At 41.2% G+C, this 22614-nt stretch overlaps 1 protein-coding gene across 1 annotated transcript in view; it reads left to right on the top strand.

The window, feature by feature from the left end:
* Window positions 1-11907: 11907 nt before the first annotated feature.
* The window catches only part of LOC121325289 (chromodomain-helicase-DNA-binding protein 4-like), a 43399-nt gene continuing 32692 nt past the window's right edge, over window positions 11908-22614 (top strand). Inside the window, 10 exon segments of the mRNA XM_041267725.1 lie at window positions 11908-12540; window positions 16215-16330; window positions 16815-17084; window positions 17652-17770; window positions 18086-18363; window positions 18953-19077; window positions 19768-19903; window positions 20764-20933; window positions 21719-21949; window positions 22326-22529. Coding sequence (XP_041123659.1) covers window positions 12477-12540; window positions 16215-16330; window positions 16815-17084; window positions 17652-17770; window positions 18086-18363; window positions 18953-19077; window positions 19768-19903; window positions 20764-20933; window positions 21719-21949; window positions 22326-22529 — 1713 coding nt within the window. The 5' untranslated portion in view covers window positions 11908-12476.

Raw genomic sequence — 22614 nt, 5'->3', positions numbered from 1 at the left:
ATAATAATAATAATAATAATAATAATAATAATAATAATACTTGGTTTGAAAATATATGTTAATGAATATACAATATTGATAGACTCGCTTCAGTTATTATGACATGTATGATAACTTAAATATTATATTTACTAGGTGACATGTGTAAACCAGATATTATACTGGTCATCTCTGTTACACGTGCTTTAATATTGTATATTACGCATATGAAAAAGAAGTACCAGATTACACACGCACAAACTAAGAATAACTGTATACTATACAAACAATGCCTTGTATAGGCCTATCAGGTCTGTAGGCTATGGAAACGGAAATACTGATTTAGATGTTAATCGTTTTAGCAGTTATTTCGTAAGTCTGCAGTACGATGTTGCAGAGTCGGTAGTGCACGGCGGTTTGGTGAATTTCTTTCAATGCGAAAACTGCGAATATATTTCAGAATTCGAACGAGATCTATAAATATAGCTTCGCATTGAACAAAATACATATCAAGATGTATCTTCTTTTTTCGTTTTAAAAATACTAAAATAAAAACAAAAAAGAACACTTTGATAATCCCAAATTTCTGTTTTAAATAAAATAGCCTCAATGACTAATACAAAAAAAAAGATAAAGAAAAAAAACGGTAGTTTTCTTCTACGTTTTGAAATAGTATATATCCATGTGCTGTTTCTGTTTATTTTCCAAGGTGAACCCAATTTGTCGTTTCGCTGTGCAGTTTTTATAGAAACTCAAAGCTGGACTGTGTCCGGACAGGGTTGCGCTGCTCGTCCTGGACTCGCTTTGGCTGTTTTAGACGAGAGTTCCTCTTAATCATAGCGGACTGGACTGAAATGCAAATCAAAGCATTACGTATTCTCTCTCTCGCTCTCTCTCTCTCTCTCTCTCTCTCTCTCTCTCTCTCTCTCTCTCTCTCTCTCTCTCTCTCTCTCTCTCTCTCTCTCTCTCTCATTTTCTCCCTTCTCCATTTCAAATCCAAATAATGTTTTTTTAAAACAATGTTAAAAACATGCCTGTTCTGAATTATTATTGTAACAATACAAACATCACATATGTAATATGTATTTGTAAATATATATTAATACAGAACTGACATATAGTAATTTGCTGTATATAGCTAGCCAGTGTGAAGTGTACTGTCAGAGAGAGAGAGAGAGAGAGAGAGAGAGAGAGAGAGAGAGAGAGAGAGAGAGAGAAAAGAAAGCAAGCATGGACTGCAATAACAATCTCTACCCATAGGGGGCGCTCATCCTCTTTAAGGAATCTGATTGTTGACATCACTGCGTGATGGTAGACTGGACCTCATTGAATAAGCAGGATAGGTGGACACATAGTTCAAATGTGGACCCTAACCCAATCGCTGGTCTAGCTCAGGGAGACCCCGTTTTCAAAGAATAATTGCACGAGGGATGTCCCAAAGGAATCAAGCTTCATTTGCTATCAGCCCTCCCACCCCCATCCCTTCCTCTCTTTTTCTCATTTTCTTTTCTTCTTTAGAGTTTGTTTGTTTTTCCCAAATATCTTCCCCGTCGTATTTCTAAAACGTCAGTTCCCCACTCATTCAGCAAGTTGACATACAGATAAAAAAAAAACAAAAAAAAAACTGCGCCGCTCCTAGAATGTTTATTTTGGGACAATAAATTGAAGTGAACTACAGGAAAGGATGTTAATGAGGGAGAGAGAGGGGGAGAAAGACTGAAAAAAGAATGGAATGATAGAGATAGATAGAAGGATATACATTTCAGTCAAGAAAGAAAGAAAGAAAAAAGAAAGATGTTTTAAGAAATTCTATCCCACTTGTACCACACTTAGTTACAAAAATGTCTTAGTTTGGGTGCCTTAAATTTCACAGAATGTCACACTTGCGCCTCCTAGATCATTTTAACTCAGTGTCACTGTCTGTCTAGCTGCAAAGTCTGTTAATAATTAGGAGACGCAACTGGTTATTAATAACATGAGTGAGGGCTTTCTTACCTTAGTACCAGAGATCTTGCATTTTTACTATAATATAGAATATCCTATAGGGTGTTGTGATACAGTCTGATATGCACTCCACAACAGGACATACTATATGTTTGATAATATTTAGTTAAATGTATAGCTCATTTTCAACAGTATAGCTCATTTTAATGTGATGTAATTTCTATCTAATTCAAAAACATTTGAGATGGTTGTATCACATCATTATCAGTGTCTATATATTATAAAGACATTTCAGATGGCTGTATCACAGTCGCAGACAAAAGTATTGGCACTCTATGCTTAATATAGGATCAATCAAGAAAACATGTTAAATACAAGCATTTAGTGAACATTGGCCTCCAGTAATATGACAAAGACCAATTTGCACAATCTCTGGTATTAACAAACAATCTTTATATTAAAAAAGCACCAAAGCAATTTCAAATATTTGTTCATGACAAAAGTATTGATATCTTTACATTAAGTCTGTAAAAAATGTAATATAACTAATTAAAAAATATATTAATTGATTGAAATCATTACACAGTAACTAACCTGCATTATAAAGTCAATAAGCAGACATTTATAGTGCCGAGAAAAAGTTTGTGAACCTAAAATGTTATTTGATCTTAATCTAAGTCCTAATAATATATAAAGATAGCTTGATTAAACAAATGACACAAAAACATGATGCTTTTTTTTAACATTTATTTATCCACAAATGATTCAACATTCAATATCCATGTGTGAAAAAGTATGTGAACCTTTAGATTCAGTAACTGGTGGCATCCCTTTGAGCAGCAATGACTTCAACTAAGCATTTCCTGTAACTGTTGGTCAGTCTCTCACATCGGTTTTGAGGAATTTTGGTCCATTCCTCCTTATAGAACTGCTTCAACTCATTGACATTTGAGGGCTTCCTTGCATGGAGAGCTCGCTTCAGGTCCTGCCACAACATTTCGATGGGTTTTTTTTCCAGAATTTGTCTAAGCCTGTCTAAAATGTGGAATTTCTTCTTCTGCAGCTATTCTTTTGTAGACCTGTTTGTATGTTTAGGAGCATTGTCTTGCTGCATGACCTACTTTTGGTTCATCTTCAGCTCATGGACGGATGGCCTGACATTCTCCTCTAGAAACTTCTGGTAAAATGTAGAATTCATGGTTGTGTCAATGATGGCATGCTTGGTACGCCACCATGCTTGACGGTTGGGATGAGGTTCTTCTGTTGGAACAAAGTGTTTGGTTTGGTTCGCCAAACATAGCATTTCTCATTGAGGCCAAAAAGTTCTACCTTTGACTCGTCTGTCCAGAGAACATTGTTCCAGAAGTCTTGTGGATCATCTATGTGCTCTTTGGCGAACTTTGGACAGACAGCAATGTTGTTTTTAGAGAGCAGTGGTTTCCTCCTTGCTATCCTTCCATGAACACCTTTGTTGTTCAGTCTTTTTCTGATAATTGAGTCATGAACACTCACATTAGCCAAGGCGAGAGTGGCCTGCAGATCCTTGGATGTTACTCTGGGGTTCTTTGTGACCTCCTTGACGATTTTCTGGTTTGTTCTTGGAGAGATTTTGGTAGGACAACCACTCCTGGGTAGAATGATTGTGGTCTTGAACTTTCTCCATTTGTAGACTATCTGTCTGACAGTGGATTGGTGGAGCCCCAAATCCTTAGAAATGGTTTTGTAACCCTTTCTAGACTGATGAGCATCAATAACTGTTTTTCCGGCCCTCGGAGATTTCTTTTGATCGTTGCATGACGTGTTTCCACACACCTGTATGGTGAAGACCAAACTCACAAAGTTTTTGATCTTTATATAGGGTGGGGCCTCCCAAATTCACCCCTGAAGATTTACCTAATTATTTAAACTCCTGATTCTACTTATCCCCTTAATTGAGCTGATAAAACCAGGGGTTCACTTACTTTTTCACATACCCTGAATCTTAATTCAATCATGATATGGGGCATTTTAGAAGTTTTGGCACTGGAGACATTTATGTGATTGAAGATCGAATGAATGCAACTATGTATAAAAACATTCTACAAAGTATAATAAGACCATCTGCTTGTAGGCTGATTGACAGTTTATCTTCCAACACGACAACAACCCAAAGCATACGGCTAAGTCAATTCTGGAATTCTTGAAAAAAACGAAGATAAAAGTTCTGGAATGGCTTTTCCAATCATCAGATCTGGTCTGCACTGACAAAGGTTGTAGTCAAGTACTGTGTATCCAACTGAAGGAAATACACAAGATTAAATGGGCCTAGATTTCACAAAACAACAAGTAACATACTGGTTTAGGATTATTATAAACGTCTGAAAATCAAAATAAAAGTGAAAGTAGTGCTTTTTTTTTTTTTTGTAATAAACATTGTTAAATTACCCGAAATTATGCATTTTGGTCTTTGTTTTATTAATTAGTGGTCGATGTTAATAAAATTCTTGTATTTATCATGTCTTTTATTAAGTATCTTATATTAAGTATAGGGTATAGGGTTAAGTATATTTTCAGAAGGCTGTCTCCCATCAATATCAGTGTCTACTATGGTCATAGGAGGCTGTGTGGTCCAGTGGTTAAAGAAATGGGTTTATAACCAGGAGGTCTTTGGTTCAAATCCCAGCTCAGCCACTAACTCCTTGTGTGAGCCTGAGCAAGTCACTTAACATCCCTGTGCTCCATCTTTTGGGTGAGACATTGTAAGTTACTCTAAAGACATTTCAGATGTCTGTCTACCATCAATATCAGGGTCTACTATATATTCTCAAGACATTTCAGGTTGTTGTAGCAGGATGATGTCTCTGTTTAGTTCACATGATAGTGACGGAAAGCTTGTGTGCCTACCTGCAGGTAAAACTACCTCAGGGAATGGAAACAAACTGGAGTGCCAACAATGCATGCCTTGTTTTTGACGAAGTTGGTTGAAACAGGGAAGGTTAAACCAGGGAACCATTCTATTTTAGTAATCTGGACCCGAGGGGCCGCTTGCCTCTGAAAAGCAAACAGTGCATCTAATTCGAGTTTTACATTTTACGAGCACATAACTCGTCTGTCGCCAGTGTCAGCGATTTTAAACCCACGTCACCGTTTCTGAATCCCATTGTGTCCACGAGAACAGGTCGCCGTTTTACGTCCGGTTTCCCCCGGCAACACCTTAACGACGCTTCATCTCTAGGCGCGGGTTCCCCGTTGAAAAGAAAGGAAAGAAAGAATGAAAGCGAGAGAAAAACTTTTTTGTAAATATCTGTTTCAGACTTTATGATGGCGTCAATGTGTCGCCTAGCAACCTGTAAAAAAAAAAAAAAACGTCGTTTAGTTTCTCTGGTTTATTGCATCTTCCATCTTAAAAAAAAAAACTTTTAAATGTCTGTACTTGTTTGCGTGTACTCTCAATTCCCAAAAATTAGAAAAGCGGTTCTCCAGATATTTAAAATGTACATGTGACAAACGAACATACTTGCAAACAGACAGACAGCACAGTCTTACATCCTACTCTTACTGTGTGTGCGCTAAAAGTGTTTCAACTGCATTAAAATACTGATATACTGTGCTACTGTACGACCGTAATTAAATGCTGTGTAGTTTCAGAAATGTCCACACGATGGCAGTGTTTCTCAGGACAGTGGCACAGCAATGTATTGTTCTGCATTATACTGAAGAGCGGTGGTAGCACAATTATAGCAGCTACAATTGGGTGGGGATGCCATTGGTAAAATGGGATCCCGGTATGCTAACTGTGCCCTTCCTGAGTCATCTTCAATGGCAGTGCAGACACACAGACAGTGACACCACAATAGTTGTGTATATAACTGAGGTCAGTGGTAGCAGCTGTAACAGGGTGAGGCTGCTATTGGTAGAATGAGACCACAGTGTGAAGATTTTCATGTTTTCATTTTGTGACGCCCAGTAGGATCAATACTCACTGGTAACACAGAGAGATTTTTAAATATCCCAGTGTGATCCTATTCGAATCCCACAGTTTTACTCAGTAAAAACCCCGAGCCAGCAGAACCATTAGCAGACCACAGTAACACGAGCAATGACAACTTCACAGTGGACTGGGAACAAATATACTGCAGTGTTGTGATGAATCCCAGCCCATTCAATTGTGTGAATGAAAAGTTCAAAGACAAACATCTTCCCATAGGACTACAGCAAGCTCCATAGTCAAGAGGCAAGTATTATTAATTATTAAGTGCAAGTAGGTGATCTATTGCACTTATTGGAAATGCACTTATTTTGCACAGATAAAGAGTGGAGAGCTTGGCACAGGCTTCCCCCTGCCTGTACCACACGTGACAGGGACCCTCACCATGCCACACCCCTATTCTCTATCTAATGCACCCACCCTTTCTGTAAAATCAATCAATCAATCAATTAATCAATTGCTATAATTTATTATATGTAGTGCCTTTCAAAGTGGACCACCATCACAAAGCGCTTTACAAGATAGTGAGGAACAATGCATAATACATTAAATACAGTGGAAATACAGGGCATAGTACATTAAATACAAACAGTAAAAAACAATACAAATACATTAAATACAAGGCTAGGGTGTGAATTCTAAACATTGAGGATGTGTGTGACATACAGAATCATATGAATAAGATGGAGTGAAAAACCTGAATAGCAATTTAGACAACAGCTAATAACAGATATCAGGCTTAAAGAGCATTGAAAGCAAGAGAGAACAAGTGGGTCTTCAGAGTTGATTTGAAGCGAGCGACTGGGAGCTATAGTCAGTAAAGCTGGGAGAGTTCCAGAGTCAGTGCCATGAAGCTAAAAGAGTGCTCTCCGAGTATGGTGCACTTTTGCTTGGGTATAACAAGCAAGCCAGAGTCAGAGGACCTCAGCTGTGTGCCTTGTAGGCAAGCAGAAGAATTTTGAAAGTAATCCTGAACTTTACAGGTAGCCAGTGCAGCTGGGCAAGACAGGGGGTAATGTGATCATGTTTTTTACCTCTGGTAAGGATCCTAGCAGTGGCATTTTGAACCGGTTTATGGAGCATGACATAAGACCACCATAGAGGAGATGAATGTATGACAGAGAATCACTGCATCTGGGAAGGAAAGGTAGGGACAGACCATTGAGATGTTTTGGAGGTGGTAGAAGGAGGATTTGACTACAGAGCAGATTTGGACATCAGGGGAGAGGTTACTAACCAGAAGTACACCAAGGCTTCGTAAAGTGGAAGAAGGAAGAATCAGACAGTTTCCAAGGTTCAAGGCAGCAATATTGAGATTCTTGAGTTGTGTTTTCTATCCTGCTAGAAGAAGTTCAGATTTGTTAGTGTTGAGCTGAAATTGGCAGACATCCAGGCCTCGATGTGTTGCATTCAAACTGGACCATGGCAGAGGGACATCTAGGGTCTAATTCAGTGGTCCTCAAAGCAATTTTGGCACGAGCATAAATTGATCTTATTGGACATTTGCGGGCATGCTGACTATTGCATAGGTTCTTATCTTACACAGTGCCTTCTCGCTATATGGTTTCAGTGGGGTTATTCTTGGCTCACTCTAATAAGGCCAAGTCTCAGGCAGTAATTGTGCGTGCTGCGCTTATTCGTTAAATAATTTACATAAAATACGCAATGCAAATATTTTTTAAACAGCATATTTACACAGATAACTGTGAATAAACTAAAATAAAAAAGTGTAGATAGCATCTCGCTTTATTTCAATTTGACAAATTTGTCAACACTACTCTGTTTAAAGATTGCTCATCTCCAGTGCAATTACAAACGAAGAGGAGTCAAGGTGGTTGAGTACTATACTGGGTTTGTGATAGGAGAGTGTAGATTTTGTTCTGAAAGAAAGAGGGAAAATCATGACAGCAACTGTTTCAATGATCTGGCTAAGGGTGGTGTTGTAAAGGGTCAGGGCGTCATCCACCAAAGATGGGAGGGTAGCAGTCAGAGGGGAAGAAGAGACACATTCTTACACTCTCACAGTATTATAGGATTTAGCAGATTCTTGGGACTGAATGAAATAACAGTATCAGTAGTATCTGAAGGTGAAGGGATATTAATATTGGCAGTGATAAGAAATCATCACAGAGAGAGAGATATCTGAGATGGAGAGATTGCTGATGTCAAGACCCCTGGTAATGAGCAGATCCAGGGTGTGTTGGCACGGGTGTGAGTGGGGATGTTGACAGATTCAAAGAGCTCAAGACAGTCTAGGAGCATAGCAATGTCGGTCACTAGAGGGGAAGAAGACAAGTTGACATGAATGTTGAAAGTCACCTAGGAGTAGAATTTTGTCAGTTGAAGTGCAAATTAGGGTGAGGAATTCTACGAACACTGCAATGAAAGCAGAGTTGTTCTTTGGTGGACGTTAGATGACAGCAAGGGTGAGGGACATGGGAGAGGGGAGTTTAATAGTGAGATGCTCAAACGAAGGTTGGCAAAGAGAAAGTTGTGGTAGCAAGCACATAGTTAATGATAACAGCAGTGCCCCCACCTCTCTGCCAGTGAGGTGTGGCTTGTCAAATAGTGAGTAGCCATTTGGGGTGGATAGATTTAGTAAGTGCTTGTCATTTACAGAGTGGCGGGTCTACTAGGCAGAGAAGATCAAGATTAGTATCAGTTATAACTTTGCTGAGAAGCAGAGATTTTTTTGTCAGAGAACGACAGTTCGGGAAGGAGAATTTACAATTTGTAGCAGACAAGTAAAGGAAGAGAAGAAATTATTAGCGGTATGTGAAGCACGTACTTACCAGTGTTCATTCTAGGAGTGGTGAAAGAGTAGGCACACTTTGTCCAGGGAATCCAGATGTTTGGTGTCAGAGTAGGAATGAGGCCTCTAGCAGCCATTTGGAGAGGTTTGGGAAAGGTCCTCCTCAGTCTACCTATCCTTGCTCTGACTGCCACAGCTCAGACTGCCCTTGGACATGTGGCCCTTATACTGCCACAGCTCAGACTGCTCTTGGACGTATGGCCCTACGACTGACTGGCACTTAGAATGGCTGGTGTTGTAAGACACTGTTTGCTAATTTATACTATCCTGTAGGCCTAGAGCCATTTACTGAATGCAATATTCTAATCGACCTCACAATTCAACACAGACCAGCACAGTTAACAAAACTTAATTACAAATATTAAATGCAGAGATAGTTACCCCAGCAACAACGATTTGTTCTGAATCAGTTAAATGGAGAGAGTTACCCCAGCAACAAAAGTACTGAACCAGTTAGTTCAAAGTTTCCGGGCAATTTTGAAAATCCTTTTTTTTTGTTTGTTTTTTGTTTTTCTTTAACGCCCTAACGTATAGAAAAAAAAAGCAAAAAACATGCAGATTATTATTGGATGTTACAGAAGTCCAACTATTATGGGATGCGCTTTGTTTCTTAACAGAGATGGCATTTTTTGGGATGGAATGTGTGTGTGTGGGGGGGGGGGGGGGGTTGTGTGGGCTGTTGCCTTGGTAACATAGCTGCAGCAGGGCAGTATTATGGGATTGATATGTGGCAGCAGCTGACTTCCATTATGGGATGTGGGTTGTTACGGCAACAGGGAATGAGGCAGAACTTCTTTTTTTATTAGCACTAAACAAACTGTCCTTCTGTCTGTCTGTCTGTCTGTATGTACACAGTTAGATTGGTCACTTTTACAGTTTTACTATGTCAAGAGAATTGCTTGTCCAGTTTTATTTAAACTTTGTATGATCATTCTTTCATATAAGGTATTCAGAGTATCAGGATGTCTGTCTGTCTGTCTGTCTGCCTTTTTGTCGAAGGCCAATAGTGGGTGTTATCTCATCGTTATTATATCATCAGAAATCTGAATAGACCAATTATTTCTTTCTGGTATTGTCTGAAAGCAATTTAGCAGTTTCCCTGTGCTTTTCCCATAGTTAACTCTGCATCTCTCATAGCGTACCATGATTTGCTAGGTTTTATATATGCTTTACCATCCTTTGTCAGCTTTACATTGTGCATGCTTGACCATGCTTTCAATGTGCTTTATTACGCTTTACCATGCTTTCAATATGTTTATTAAACTTTTCTGTGGGAAAACTTTATAGGGGATGCATCCTGACAGTTGAGCTGAAAACAAACAGTAGTGCAGTGTGCAATGTACTTCTATTGCAATAAAATACAGTTAAATACACTAAGAGCCGGGAACACAACATACAGGAAACTGCACCATGACCACAGAATAGCACCCTGAACCAGGGCAGTGTGGGGGACCACATTGAGTAGTCATCTCCAAAACAAAAAACAGAAACCCTGAATACTGAAGAAGTGAGCGCCACAAGCGTATCTTTCAATGGTACTCCGTAATACAGGACACATTGATTACATGTGTATAGAGGCACTGCAGTATTGTAGGCCAGTAGTCAAGTTCACAGCTTACAAATGAGGGGTTTCTATGTGTGAAAACGCACAAAATACTGTCATTAAAATGACATGCCTGACTATTATGGGATATGAACAGTGGCAGAGAGTGTATTATGGGATGTGCTGTGTGTGATTAGTATGCCTATTATGGGATGTCACTATGCAAGTGGGGGAGGGGTGTGTGGGTGTAATATTATGGGATGTTGCTAAAGTTAGGCGGGGCTGGTGTTCATGAATATTATGGGATGTGAGAGGACTAAGAAGGCCTGCATCTTTTGTGTCTGTCTCTGTCTATCCCTGGTGACCCAGGAAGGGGGTTGGGGGATATTATGGGATGTCACTTGATACTGGAGTGTCAGAGGTCAAGGTATTATGGGATAGGCTGGTTGCTTAGGTAACTCCTTTTGAGATCTGGGCTTTGCGAGTTTTAATATGGGGGAGGGGCAGTCATCGTTTTTTTAATATATTTTGCCTTTTATGAATATGTACCCCTATCTGATCAGATTTATTATAATATATTATAATTAAAAAATAATAATAATTACCGAATAAATTATGTCAGTGATTTTCATGTGAAAGTGAAAAAAAAGAAAAAAGAAAGAAAATGGTGATGAACCATGTTGTAGCTTTTGTTTATAGATTTTTCTTCCAGAGCTATAATAAGACCTCCTATACAGTACAAGCAGGGGCATGTCTATCCTGTTGTAGTCCATTGTATGCTATAATATTATATTGTGTTGTGGTGTGTTGTGTTGTGTTATGTTTTGTTCTATTGGGCTCATAGAGTGAGACACAAGTAGTGGCAAACAGGCTTTAAGGGGACGACGGGGGGACGACTACCCACCTAAAATATAAACAAACTGGACTATCAGCATATAGGAGACTACGGTACAGCACAGGGGAGCAGGCAGAGGTAATGTACTACAGTATATGAAATATTCATTATACTAAGTGTTATTTTGTTTAAGACTCGATTGGTATTGTTTAGTGGAGCAGATAGTATTGGGATGTGTACCCAACAGCAAACCTTCAGTGCTGATCTTTATTGAACACTATGGAGTTATATTAATAATACTGGTTATTATGGTCTGCCTGTTCATTTCCATAACAACCCACAATGGTGTTCACCAATACTATGGGTGCAGCCACACTGTAAAGGGATTGGCTACAGGGGTCTTCTTATCTCCATGGAAATGGCCTTATGGTTATTATGGTCTGGGTGTAATTGTAGCTTATGACTCTTATCATTTTGGGCTGCCAGACAGTTTCCTTGACAACCTATGGTAACAGTTGTCCACTGATTGGTCATTATGGGCTGCCCATAATCTCCATGGCAACTATAAGAAAAAAATGCAATCTTGGCAGTAGCATATTATGCTGCTAGCTCCCATGTCAATGGTACACCCCAAGAACACCTTATAGAAGTAATATTATGGGATATACACCAGTTACACATTACATACCTGACACCTTGTACACCACTGCTATATAATACAGGATCATTATGGGCTGTAGGTGTCTCGATGGTAACGTGCACATTTGACTCCACGTGACCACTGATATAGGTTAGTATTATGGGATGGGGAACCATGACTGTGGATTATTATGGTCTGTCGGCCCGACCTGTCTCCTTGACAACGGCAGTTGCTAGGGCCGGAAGAGGGGGGTATTATGGCCTGGCCGTTGTCAAGGCAACCTCGGGGATATTATGGGATGCTTGCTCCCTTTTTTCATCCCCTTTTCTTTGTGTGTGGGTCTGGCGGGGGTGCTTGATCCTTCGGTACTGAGAACGGAGAAGCCATTTTATAACGCTGTGAGGAGCTATACTGTACAAATACAACGACATTTGACCTGATATTAGGATCGACCCAACGAAAATAAACACAGGACATAGTCGGCGAACTGCGGCAACCGGCTTATATATAAATATATATCTATATATGTATATATGCAAGGCCGCTGAACATACAAAACATTTGGATAATAATAGTTTTGTTAAGAACAACCTTTGGATATATTTTGCATTAGTTTGCTTAGAATAAGATTTTTAAGGCGGTATTTATGTGTGTGTGTTGCTTATAACCACGCTTCACTTGATCCTTCCCTCTCGAACCGGCATAGTGGAGTACGGACCGAAGCAGACAAAGGACACCCCTTGACAAAAATAGAAAATGTCGGGCAGCGAAGATGATATGCCAGAGTTTGGTGAAAACGAAGACCGCTCTCTGCTTCAAGGTAAAACACATTATTTTGTATGTAAATATAAAGTTGCATTGCTAGTGGCAACGTTTAATTTTTTTACGCGGCGTTTTATCTTATCCAGATCTGTCAACAATGACCCAAATTCAAAGACGCTGGTTGCCTGTTATTTATTATTTTTAAGTGGTTTGTTGAGTGTGTGTGTAGTTAAATATCCCTCATGCTGATGCGTGTCTCTACGTATGTGTGATGGTCGAAACAGAAGTACTTTTTTTTTTTTTTTTTAGATGATAAAACGCGCCATTGGATTTTGACTTGAAAGTTTGCAAAATACAGCATTGTCATTTGTTGGCTAAAATTCACAAAATATCTGACCAGATTACTACTGTAATGGTGAACTTCATTATTTGTGTTTGGATTTTGGGTTATGGTAGAAAGCCGGTTGCGCGTGTGGCGAATTAAAACGAGGCCTAACACCACTCCTACCGCCCCTCTGTCTCCTGCTAAAATTAAAGTTTTTTAAATAATTTAACTGATTTTTTAGCATGTTACGTGTTTGCTAAGTATGTTGAATATTGTGGTTAGACTACAGTACTGTATACAGCAAATGCTGCAAATATGTATAATCGGCGTCTTACTATAATTAACATGAAACCAATACCATATTCCCAGTACCTGTAATTGTGTACTATTGTGTCCCCCCCCCCCATCAGGAGGGTGTTCAATATATTGAAAAACGATGTAAAGGGACTTTAATTTAAGCGGTATGTCAACCCCCGGTAGTGTACTACATAGATCCTGTGTAGCCGGCACGATAAGTAAATAATACAACCATATAAATACACATTTTATGAAGTGAAACAGTCAGATGTAATGTGTTAAATATGAGGCAACTTGCAACTCTGTGCAGCCTTGTTCCTAAATGTTTATTCGTGGTTCGGTTTTAAGGTTGGGCCTATCATCGGTGTACTGGTAGTTGACACCGACATCAACCTCATACAATTAAGTTATCATCATCTCCAGTTTAGTAAACGTAGACTGTTAATATTTGTTTTTTTCTGCACAGTCTAATTTGATTTTTTTTTATCCAGTGACTCTCGTAGCGTAGCGGACTAAATACCGGAAATGGTTCATTAAAAAAAAAAAAAAAAAAAGTTGGTCTCTTCTGTTGTAGCTGAGTTTTGAGGCCATAATTAAATTTAAAACCCATTACATTTACAGTATCTAATGCATTCCTTATGCATTACATAGTGCATCCTCGCAGCATTTTAACATTTAAATATGATGGCAATTTTGTTAATATAATAATATCTGATGTAATCTACTTTTATTATCGTCATTAAGTTGTTACGTATTTAAAAGCATCGAATGACATTCTGGTGTTGATATGAAAACACCCGGTAACAGAAGTAGAACTTCTGCAAGTTATAGTAATTTTTTAATTTTTAGAGTTGGGGGTGGGGGGGAAGCGGGGGCTGGCGCGGGCGCGCCGCCATTATGGTGTAATGTGATTCCAACATATATTGCATACATTTAATGTAAAATGCGCAAAATGTTTTGTATTTTACAAACATGTACATTAAAAAATGTGTAATTTTTAGTTGATTGTATGACTAGATGTTTGATTGCAAGTTAATGGACGTGCATGTCATTGGCAGACAGATCGCAAGCGGCATTCTCTTTGTTATATAAAATGGCCTGCTGGTGACAAAGTAAAAATGCTAACACAGTTCAAACTGATTTTGTGACTCATCCACACGAAAACAACTTCTGCTGCTGGAACGGAGTTGTTTTATTGTCAAATCTGATAAAAGATTCGTTGTTTCTCAATTAAAAAAAAAAAAAAATCATTTGTGTGCTCTTGTGCATGATTTTTCCCTCCTGTCTGATAACTGCCAAACCAGTCCTTCTTCAAAGACCCCTAGCTTCCTACAGACAGATATTGTGCAGTTCCATCCTGTTAACTCGTGGATGGCAAGTTCTGGTCCAAGGGAGGCTTCTCCTCTGGTTGGTTGGTGTTTGTGCTGCACCAACCGGTTATTCACAGAAACTGGGAGCTGACAATAGGGTGAGAGTTGGTTGATTGGGCTCGCTTTAAAATTCAAAATGAAACCAGTGAAGAAACATCTGCTTCATTTGTGTTCATTGCTGGTTTTCTTAAGCCCTGCATACATGTGGAAACATGTTTCAAGACCACATGTTTCCTTGTGTATGCTGGATGTTTCCAGAAACAAGGGCACATGATTCTTGGCATAGACCAGGGGTTCTCCTTTGAGAAATATTTTGCCTCTAGTCAATCGGAGATACTATGAGTATGAGTAATCGATCATGTGACTTTGCAAGATGGTGACCTCTACAGAAGATCATGTGGTTTGGAATCCTACTACAATCAGTTGTTTTATTGCTATGTGTTCTGATGCAGTGTAGTGCCATTGTTATTCGTGGTGTACAAGCCTCTAACTCTAAAGAGTCTGGATCCATGCGAACAAAATTGCGCTAACTTGAGCCTAGCGCACTTACAGGGTTATGTTCCGCTCCTCTCACCTCCCGATTTTAGGATCCACACGACTGCACCTGTACTTTCCACTTTTACAAAGGTTTAGTGCAATTATAAGTGCAGCACCACTCTGTGCAGTAAGGCTTTCCTCCATTTTTGGAGTGTGTTTCATTATGTATGCACGGCCGACTGTGGAGAACCTGGGATGAAATTCATTAAAATGGGCACTAGCACTGTATGAACTGATTATTAGGATCGGGCTCTCCAGAGGTTAATTCACCATTCTAAGTGAAACATGAAGAAACTGCTGCTTGGGTTTGTGTGGATCGCTGTTCTCCACAGTCTGAAAAACAGCAATCACAATCCAAGCAGCTGTGTGTTCTAGGGGTACGCTGATTTAAGATTTACTTGGCTGAGAGCTGATGATTACCCATCCAATACCGTCTGATGCTAATAAGGCATAGATACAGCAGTGCATGTATTGTAATTTACACTACTGAAACAAGGCATATATTTAAAAATTAATTGCAGATGACAAATCCGCAGATATTGTTCATTGCATTTATTTCTAAAAAGGAATATCAAGGATAGTGGAATTGAAATCGGCTCCTTGCTTGACAGTGATTTCTGCTGTATAAAATAACGGTCACATAGATACAGTAGCATTGTGTATTAGTGCTGGGAAACACTCCTTGTAATAAAAAAATGAAATGATTTACAGTAACATGCACTTTGACAACTTCTAAATGCAAAATTTAATTCGTGTTAAGTGTGTATTACGTTTATGCAATGCTTTCAGCATGGCTACACGGATCACAAATGAACTGTCTTGCAGCTTCAGCCAAATTTGGGAAATGGCAACATGTGTGTTGCATATGACTGCAAAGACAATTCCTGTCTCTGTATTCCTGCATACGCATACCAAACCAAGCATTGAGTTTGAAGCGGTGAGAAGTTAAAGCATACAGTAAATATCTGTGTACGTAATCTGCTAGAACAGCAGACGGCTGATTTGTGTAATTTTACCTTCTATCGGTGCTGATTCTGATGTGCTACCGATTATCGGCACACCCCTAGTGTTTTCACTTGTTCCATTTGGAACAGTAGACTCTTCTTGCTGCAGTGCCGAATTCGATGGGGGTTTGCGCTTGTGTGTGTCCTGGAATGCCGACTGTTTTATTGAACACTTCCCTCGCTGTCTCCCCTCCCTCAGATAATGACGAGGATTTAGATGAGGACCTCTCTGAAAGTGATACCCCGAAACCCAAGAAGAAAAAGAAACCCAAGAAACAGAGCAAGACCCCCAAATCCAAACGAGGGAAAAAGGAGGTAGTGGTTATTACAATTCTTAAAGCGGCTTTTCTAGACTTGTTAAAAATGTGCAGGTCAAATATCTGCATGGGTTTAGTGTTAATCCAGGAGACAGTGTATTTATTCAGTGTGTTCCATGCTTGCGCACAGCAGTGTTGTGAGAACATGGTTCTGTACACAGCAACGCTGCAGTGATTCAGGGCTGCTTTTCCATGGTGGCTTTCAGACTGGCTCAACGTGTAATCCTTAACTTTTAAACTTTCATAACATGGAATCCAACATCCTTGGTCTCCGTTCAGTCTTGTTGGTAGTAGCCGTTCTTGTAAATCATAATTCTCTTGATTTTCAGTTAGATTGGCTGGACTATCTGTAGTAGATAAAAATCAAAAGACAAGCTGCATGTGTTGCCCTTACAAAACTCTAAGTCAAGTATCTTTTGGTTTTATTAGCTAGAAAACTTTAGATTTTTAAGTTTTTCCTCAGTGTTGCCTGTTTCCTGTAGGATATGGACGCCAGCTCCCCCGAAGCGGGTGACTTTATGGTGGAGGATGACAAGGAGGCCCGATCGGAGAGTGAAGGGAGTGATTACACCCCTGGGAAGAAGAAGAAGAAGCAGCGACTGAGCGCCAGGAAGGAGAAGAAGGCGGGAGGAGGAGGAGGGCTGGGGGCAACGCTGGCGGGCAGCGGGAGCAGCAAGGCTAAGAGGAAGGAGCCGGAGCCGGAGGAGGAGGAGGAGGAAGAGGAGGAGGAAGACGATGATGACGACTCAAAGGTCAGGTCATTTTCAACTCTCTTCTAATGGGACTGAAACAAAATACTGGTGATACAATACCGATCCCCCACATGCGGGCTGTGATACGATCTGCTTCACCATACAGGTCATGGTCCTCGTCAGGGTAGGGGTCAGTTCCTGATTTTCAATTTCTGTTCATGTATTTCCCAGTCCCTTGTAATCAATTCCAACATATCATTGATCAAAATTGCATTCAGCAGTGTTCTGTTAAAATGAGCTTCTCCATGGCAACAAATTACTTTAATTGAAGTTGGTGTCGATGATCAATTAAATTGGCTTCAAATGAAAGCAGTTGAACAATTGCAATAGCTATTATCTAAAATATGAAATTGATGTTGAAAAGGAATTGGAATTGAAGAACAGAAATTGAGCCCAACCTAGGTACTAATGGCCAACTTGTATGTTGCATAACATTAAATGATCATTTTAATGGCTTTTGTTAAATTAAATGGAAAGGGAGAGTATGTATTGATGCCAGCTAATATAAATAATATTCTAATATAAAAATTTTGCAGTGGATAGTATCAGTCTAATTCTTTGTCTCAGGAGCCCAAGACCTCCGCTCAGCTCCTGCAGGACTGGGGGATGCAAGATATTGACCACGTCTTCTCCGAGGAGGACTATCGAACCCTCACCAACTACAAGGCCTTCAGCCAGTTTGTGAGGTGAGACCCCGCACACCACAGCGTGCAGAAGCTCCAGCACTGCCCCGCGGTCAGACACGCACGCTGTGCACTGCCCCCACAGGCCGCAGGCAGACTCTGCACCACCCCACAGTCAAACACATGCATGCTCTGCACAGCCCCCGCATGCAGGCATGCAGGCAGGCACGCTCTGCACCGCCCCACAGGCATGCAGGCAGGCACGCTCTGCACCGATCCGTAGTCACCGACACGCACGCATGCTCTACACTGCCCCACCCCACAGTCACAGACACACACCCCCCTTTGTAATCCCGGCCCTCCTTCCCCTGTTCCCAGGCCTCTAATTGCTGCCAAGAACCCGAAGATCGCCGTGTCGAAGATGATGATGGTCTTGGGTGCGAAGTGGCGTGAGTTCAGTACCAACAATCCCCTGAGGGGGAGCTCTGGAGCCTCGGCCGCTGCTGCAGCCGCTGCTGTGGCTGCAGTCGTGGAGAGCATGGTGGCAAATCAGGAGGGAGGGGTTGGGGCTTCTGCCCCCAGCAGCACAGTGCCCCCTGCAGCTCCGGCTGAGGCACTGCCGCCGGTACGCAAAGCGAAGACCAAGGAGGGCAAAGGTGAGGCGCAGGGGCAGCACCCGACATGCCAGCTTTCCATGGGTTCCATTTCATGTAGGAACATATTTAAAAAGCATTCTGTGGCCATATTCAGAAAGAACATTTCTTCAGGGATGGCAGTGAGACTCCCATTGCGTAGTGGTTTGATTAATTACTGGTTTTTCTATGAGTTTGACACACCTGAGCATGTTACCAATACTCTGTGGCTAATCAAGTTAGTAGTGAAACTGCTATGCAATAGGAACTCCATGAAGTAGGAGGTTATGAATATTAACAAATGGATTCAACCAAGGTTTGTTTGAAGTCCAGTTTCTGTTTTTTTTTTTTTTTTTTTTTTATATAGCACTAGGAACTTTGACTGCCTCTTTTTTAAAGAAGTGCAAGTCAATTGTATTGCCTCGTGTGAGCTTTATTAATCCTCCCACCCTTTTTTTTTTTTTTTTTTTTTTTTTTTGGTATAGTGTAGGTTGTCAAAGCTGTTTAATAAATGACTTATCATTTCTGTAGAGAGAATCAATTGGCGGTAGATATGGTGACTTGGATGCTTGTTTTAATGCCTGCATTTCTCTCTCACTTGCTCTCTCTCCAGGCCCAAATGCTCGGCGCAAGACGAAAACAGCCCCCAAAGCTCCCGAGAAGAAGAGCAAAGCCAAGAAGGTGGCTCCCCTGAAAATAAAATTGGGAGGGTTTGGAAGCAAGCGCAAGAGATCATCTGTGAGTACTGGGGCTGCTTCAGTAGGAAAGGGGAAGGAGCTGCCTAGAAGTCTATAGGAAAGAGCTCCACTCAACACTGCAGAGCTGTATACAGAGAGAGATACATTAGGACAGAGATCAACAGTGCAGACCTGTAGAAAGGCCTGTAACCAACCATCCCACTTACTGGATTTATCAGAATTCAGTAATGCGCCACCCTTGATAGAACGCAATATGCAGTATGGCAGATGTGGAGGAGGTTGTTGGTTTTTGTTTTCTTAACAATTCAGATTTTACATGTGCAGTTTTTGCAGAGATGTTAAGCTGTGAATGGTTCCAGGAGAGCTTATTTGTCTGTAAGCCACCTGGTGGATGTCTGCTGCTACTGCACATACAGAAGAAAATGTTGCGTGTCTGATGATGACTGTGTAATAATGTCTGCAGGGATGGAAATGGACAGCATCATTGACAGCAGTTTACTGTTTCCTGTGTAATGGTAACAATCAACAGGGGTGGGAAATATTAACTCCTGGGAAAAAAAAAAAAAAGGAGTTTCACCCATTCCAGGTTTTACTGAAAGGTTGATTAGCCCCAGTGTATATGTAACAAGCACAGGTGTCTTATTAAACTCCTAGTGAAACCAGGAATGTATTAAAGTGCTGTGCAGTGGAAGTCTGGTTCTTATGAGTTTTGTTATCCTGCGTGTTTCAGAGCGAGGAGGATGATCTCGATGTGGACTCTGACTTTGATGACGGCAGCATGAACAGCTACTCTGTCTCGGATGGATCCGCCAGCCGCAGCAGCAGGGGACGCCGCAAAGCCAAGGCAACGCGCAAGAAAAAGAAAGGTAAGACTGTTTTGTCACCTCCAGGTTGGGGGTCCATTACGAACGGCACTGGTTTTATAAAGGAATGCTAACCAGGGTGACTTGAATTTTCGGGTAAGAGTAGAGATTAATCATGATCGAACATCATCACTGCACCCCCCCCCCCCCCCCCCCCCCCCCCAACTTTTGCTGCTTAAACTCCAGAGCTGCTATAGGAAACTATACAGAGCTGTATAGAGAAATGCATCCTTCTTGGAGGGTGTAACATTGCGTTGCCTTTTTTAAAGCATCGCTAACCAAGCTTTTTTTTTTTTTTTTTTTTTTTTTTAATAATTCTTACCCTTTCATTGCATTTGCAACATTATAACCATTTTTAGTTTTGAACATCTTCTGGTCCTTCACTGGTATTTTATACAACAGAGTTTTTCTCTGTTCTAGCAGTGTTAGAAACTCACACTAGCCCCGCTGCACAGAGTCCTGGGGTTCCGATCTCCTCAGTGGTCTTATTGAAATAAGGAGCCAGGGGTTTGCGCAGTCAGACCTCTGTTTGTTTAGTAGTGTTTTCCTCCCTTCTCTATAGCTGCACGAACAACTCCTTCTATTAGTAAAGGTATGCTTTCGGGTGTGAGAGACTCCATTAGTTCAGAGCAGGTTTGGCTGTGCATTGCAATATTATCACTAATTGAGGGAACTTAGGAAATCCAGGATTGTGTGCAAGACTGGTGTGTGTTTTTAACCCTGTGTTTTGGTCAGTGAGTCATACCCCTGTATCCTGTGTTTGTAATCCTGTGTGCTGGTCAGTGATTCAGCCCCCCTGTATTGTGTATTTGTAACCCTTTGTGCTGGTCATTGATTCAGACCCCTTTTATTGTGTGCTATAGGAGATGAGGATGCTGATGGCTATGAGACTGATCACCAGGATTACTGTGAAGTGTGCCAGCAGGGCGGAGAGATCATCCTATGCGACACCTGTCCTCGAGCCTACCACATGGTCTGCCTGGACCCCGACATGGAGAAAGCCCCCGAGGGCAAGTGGAGCTGCCCCCACTGTGTGAGTCAATACCCCTCTCCACCGTCTGGGCTACACACTCTTCAGGGCTTGCAAAATTTTGATAATGATACTTGCCCTTCGGGCAGTCCATTGTCGACATTTGGTTGTCCAGAAAAGTCAGGCTGCCCATAATTGACCTATGGAGTGTGATTTGTACAAAGTACACTGTACTCAATACAGTTACAGTATCTCAGGGTTCATATACTTTTTCAACATCAAAATTCTGTACTTTTTCCAGATTTCCATTTGTTTTTACCAGACTTGTTTTAGTTAGTTTCTACTAGTATTTTGATAGTTGACCACACAGCGGGCAGCCACAGAGCATTATAGCTTTTTTGATCCAGAGCAAAAGCTGCTGCTGGTTTTCTAGAAGTATTTGTCAGAATCTCGTGGTGCATAGCTAGCAAGAAGCAATGCAGGTATGCAAAAGAGAAGTATGATATAATCTAAGAAATGTCCAATATTTGAACTACGTTGCATTATTTACAAAGAATATACAAAGTTGTATACTTGTGCCAAAATAGGGTAGACTAATGGTCCCAATAGTATACTAAAACCAGACAATTCTGGCACAAGTATACTTGCAGTATGTTACTTTTTTGTAAGGAATGATACTGGACTCTGATCCAAACTTCTTAATACCCTCTGTTAAATGTTGAACACTATGGGTGCTGAAAAATAACAAAAATGAAATGACAAATGTACGCACATTATATAGTAAAATGTGCAAGTGTGATCTATTAAGAATTTGCCTGTCTGACTCGGTCTCTTGTGTCCCTCCACAGGAAAAGGAAGGGGTGCAGTGGGAGGCGAAAGAGGACGTGTCGGAAGCGGAGGAGGATGTGGAGGAAGCCGCCGTGGAGGAAGACGATCACCATATGGAGTTCTGCAGGGTGTGCAAGGACGGGGGGGAGTTGCTGTGCTGCGACACCTGCCCCTCCTCCTACCACATTCACTGCCTCAACCCGCCCCTGCCGGAGATACCCAACGGGGAGTGGGTGTGTCCTCGCTGCACTGTGAGTATGAGAGGAGTGGCTGCCCAGCCCCCTATCTCCAGCTCAGCCAGGGTTCCACAAATCCTCTTTTCTGTCAAGATCCCCTGACATTGCATACAATGGATCCCTCAATGAATCCCTAAAAGTGAAATGTCCCTCCTGTAATTTCTGTTTTGCTGTACAATGATACGCACTGACTGCGTTGCAGTAGTCAAATGTAGATTATGAAATGTACTGTCAGGCTAGTGTCCCGTGTTAGTGAGAATAACTACAAAGCGCTTGAATGCAGCGTTCGTGTAGATCGCTGAGTTCCAGTAGAAGGTGCCTTGCTGGTATCATCAGGGTCTTTTGTGCCAGTCTCCCTCTAATCACTCCTCCTCGTTTTTATTTTGCTCAGTGCCTCCCAATGAAGGGCAAGGTGCAAAAGATCTTAACCTGGCGCTGGGGGGAGCCCCCCTCCCCCACCTCGGTCCCCAGGCCTGCCGGCTCTGGACTGGATGCATCCCATCCGAAGCCTCTGCAGGGGCGCCCTGAGAGGGAGTTCTTCGTCAAGTGGAGCAACATGTCCTACTGGCACAGCTCGTGGGTCTCTGAGCTGCAGGTGAGGTAACAGCCAGGCTGGCCAACAGTACAAGCACAGGACTGTCAGAGGATTATTAAGGGTTAATTTGAGGATGTGGTGTGAT

Source organism: Polyodon spathula, chromosome 13, assembly GCF_017654505.1.
Source record: "Polyodon spathula isolate WHYD16114869_AA chromosome 13, ASM1765450v1, whole genome shotgun sequence".
Taxonomy (NCBI): Eukaryota; Metazoa; Chordata; class Actinopteri; order Acipenseriformes; family Polyodontidae; genus Polyodon; species Polyodon spathula.
Note: the sequence above shows the minus strand (reverse complement) of the source record. Positions and strands in the feature narration are given on the sequence as shown.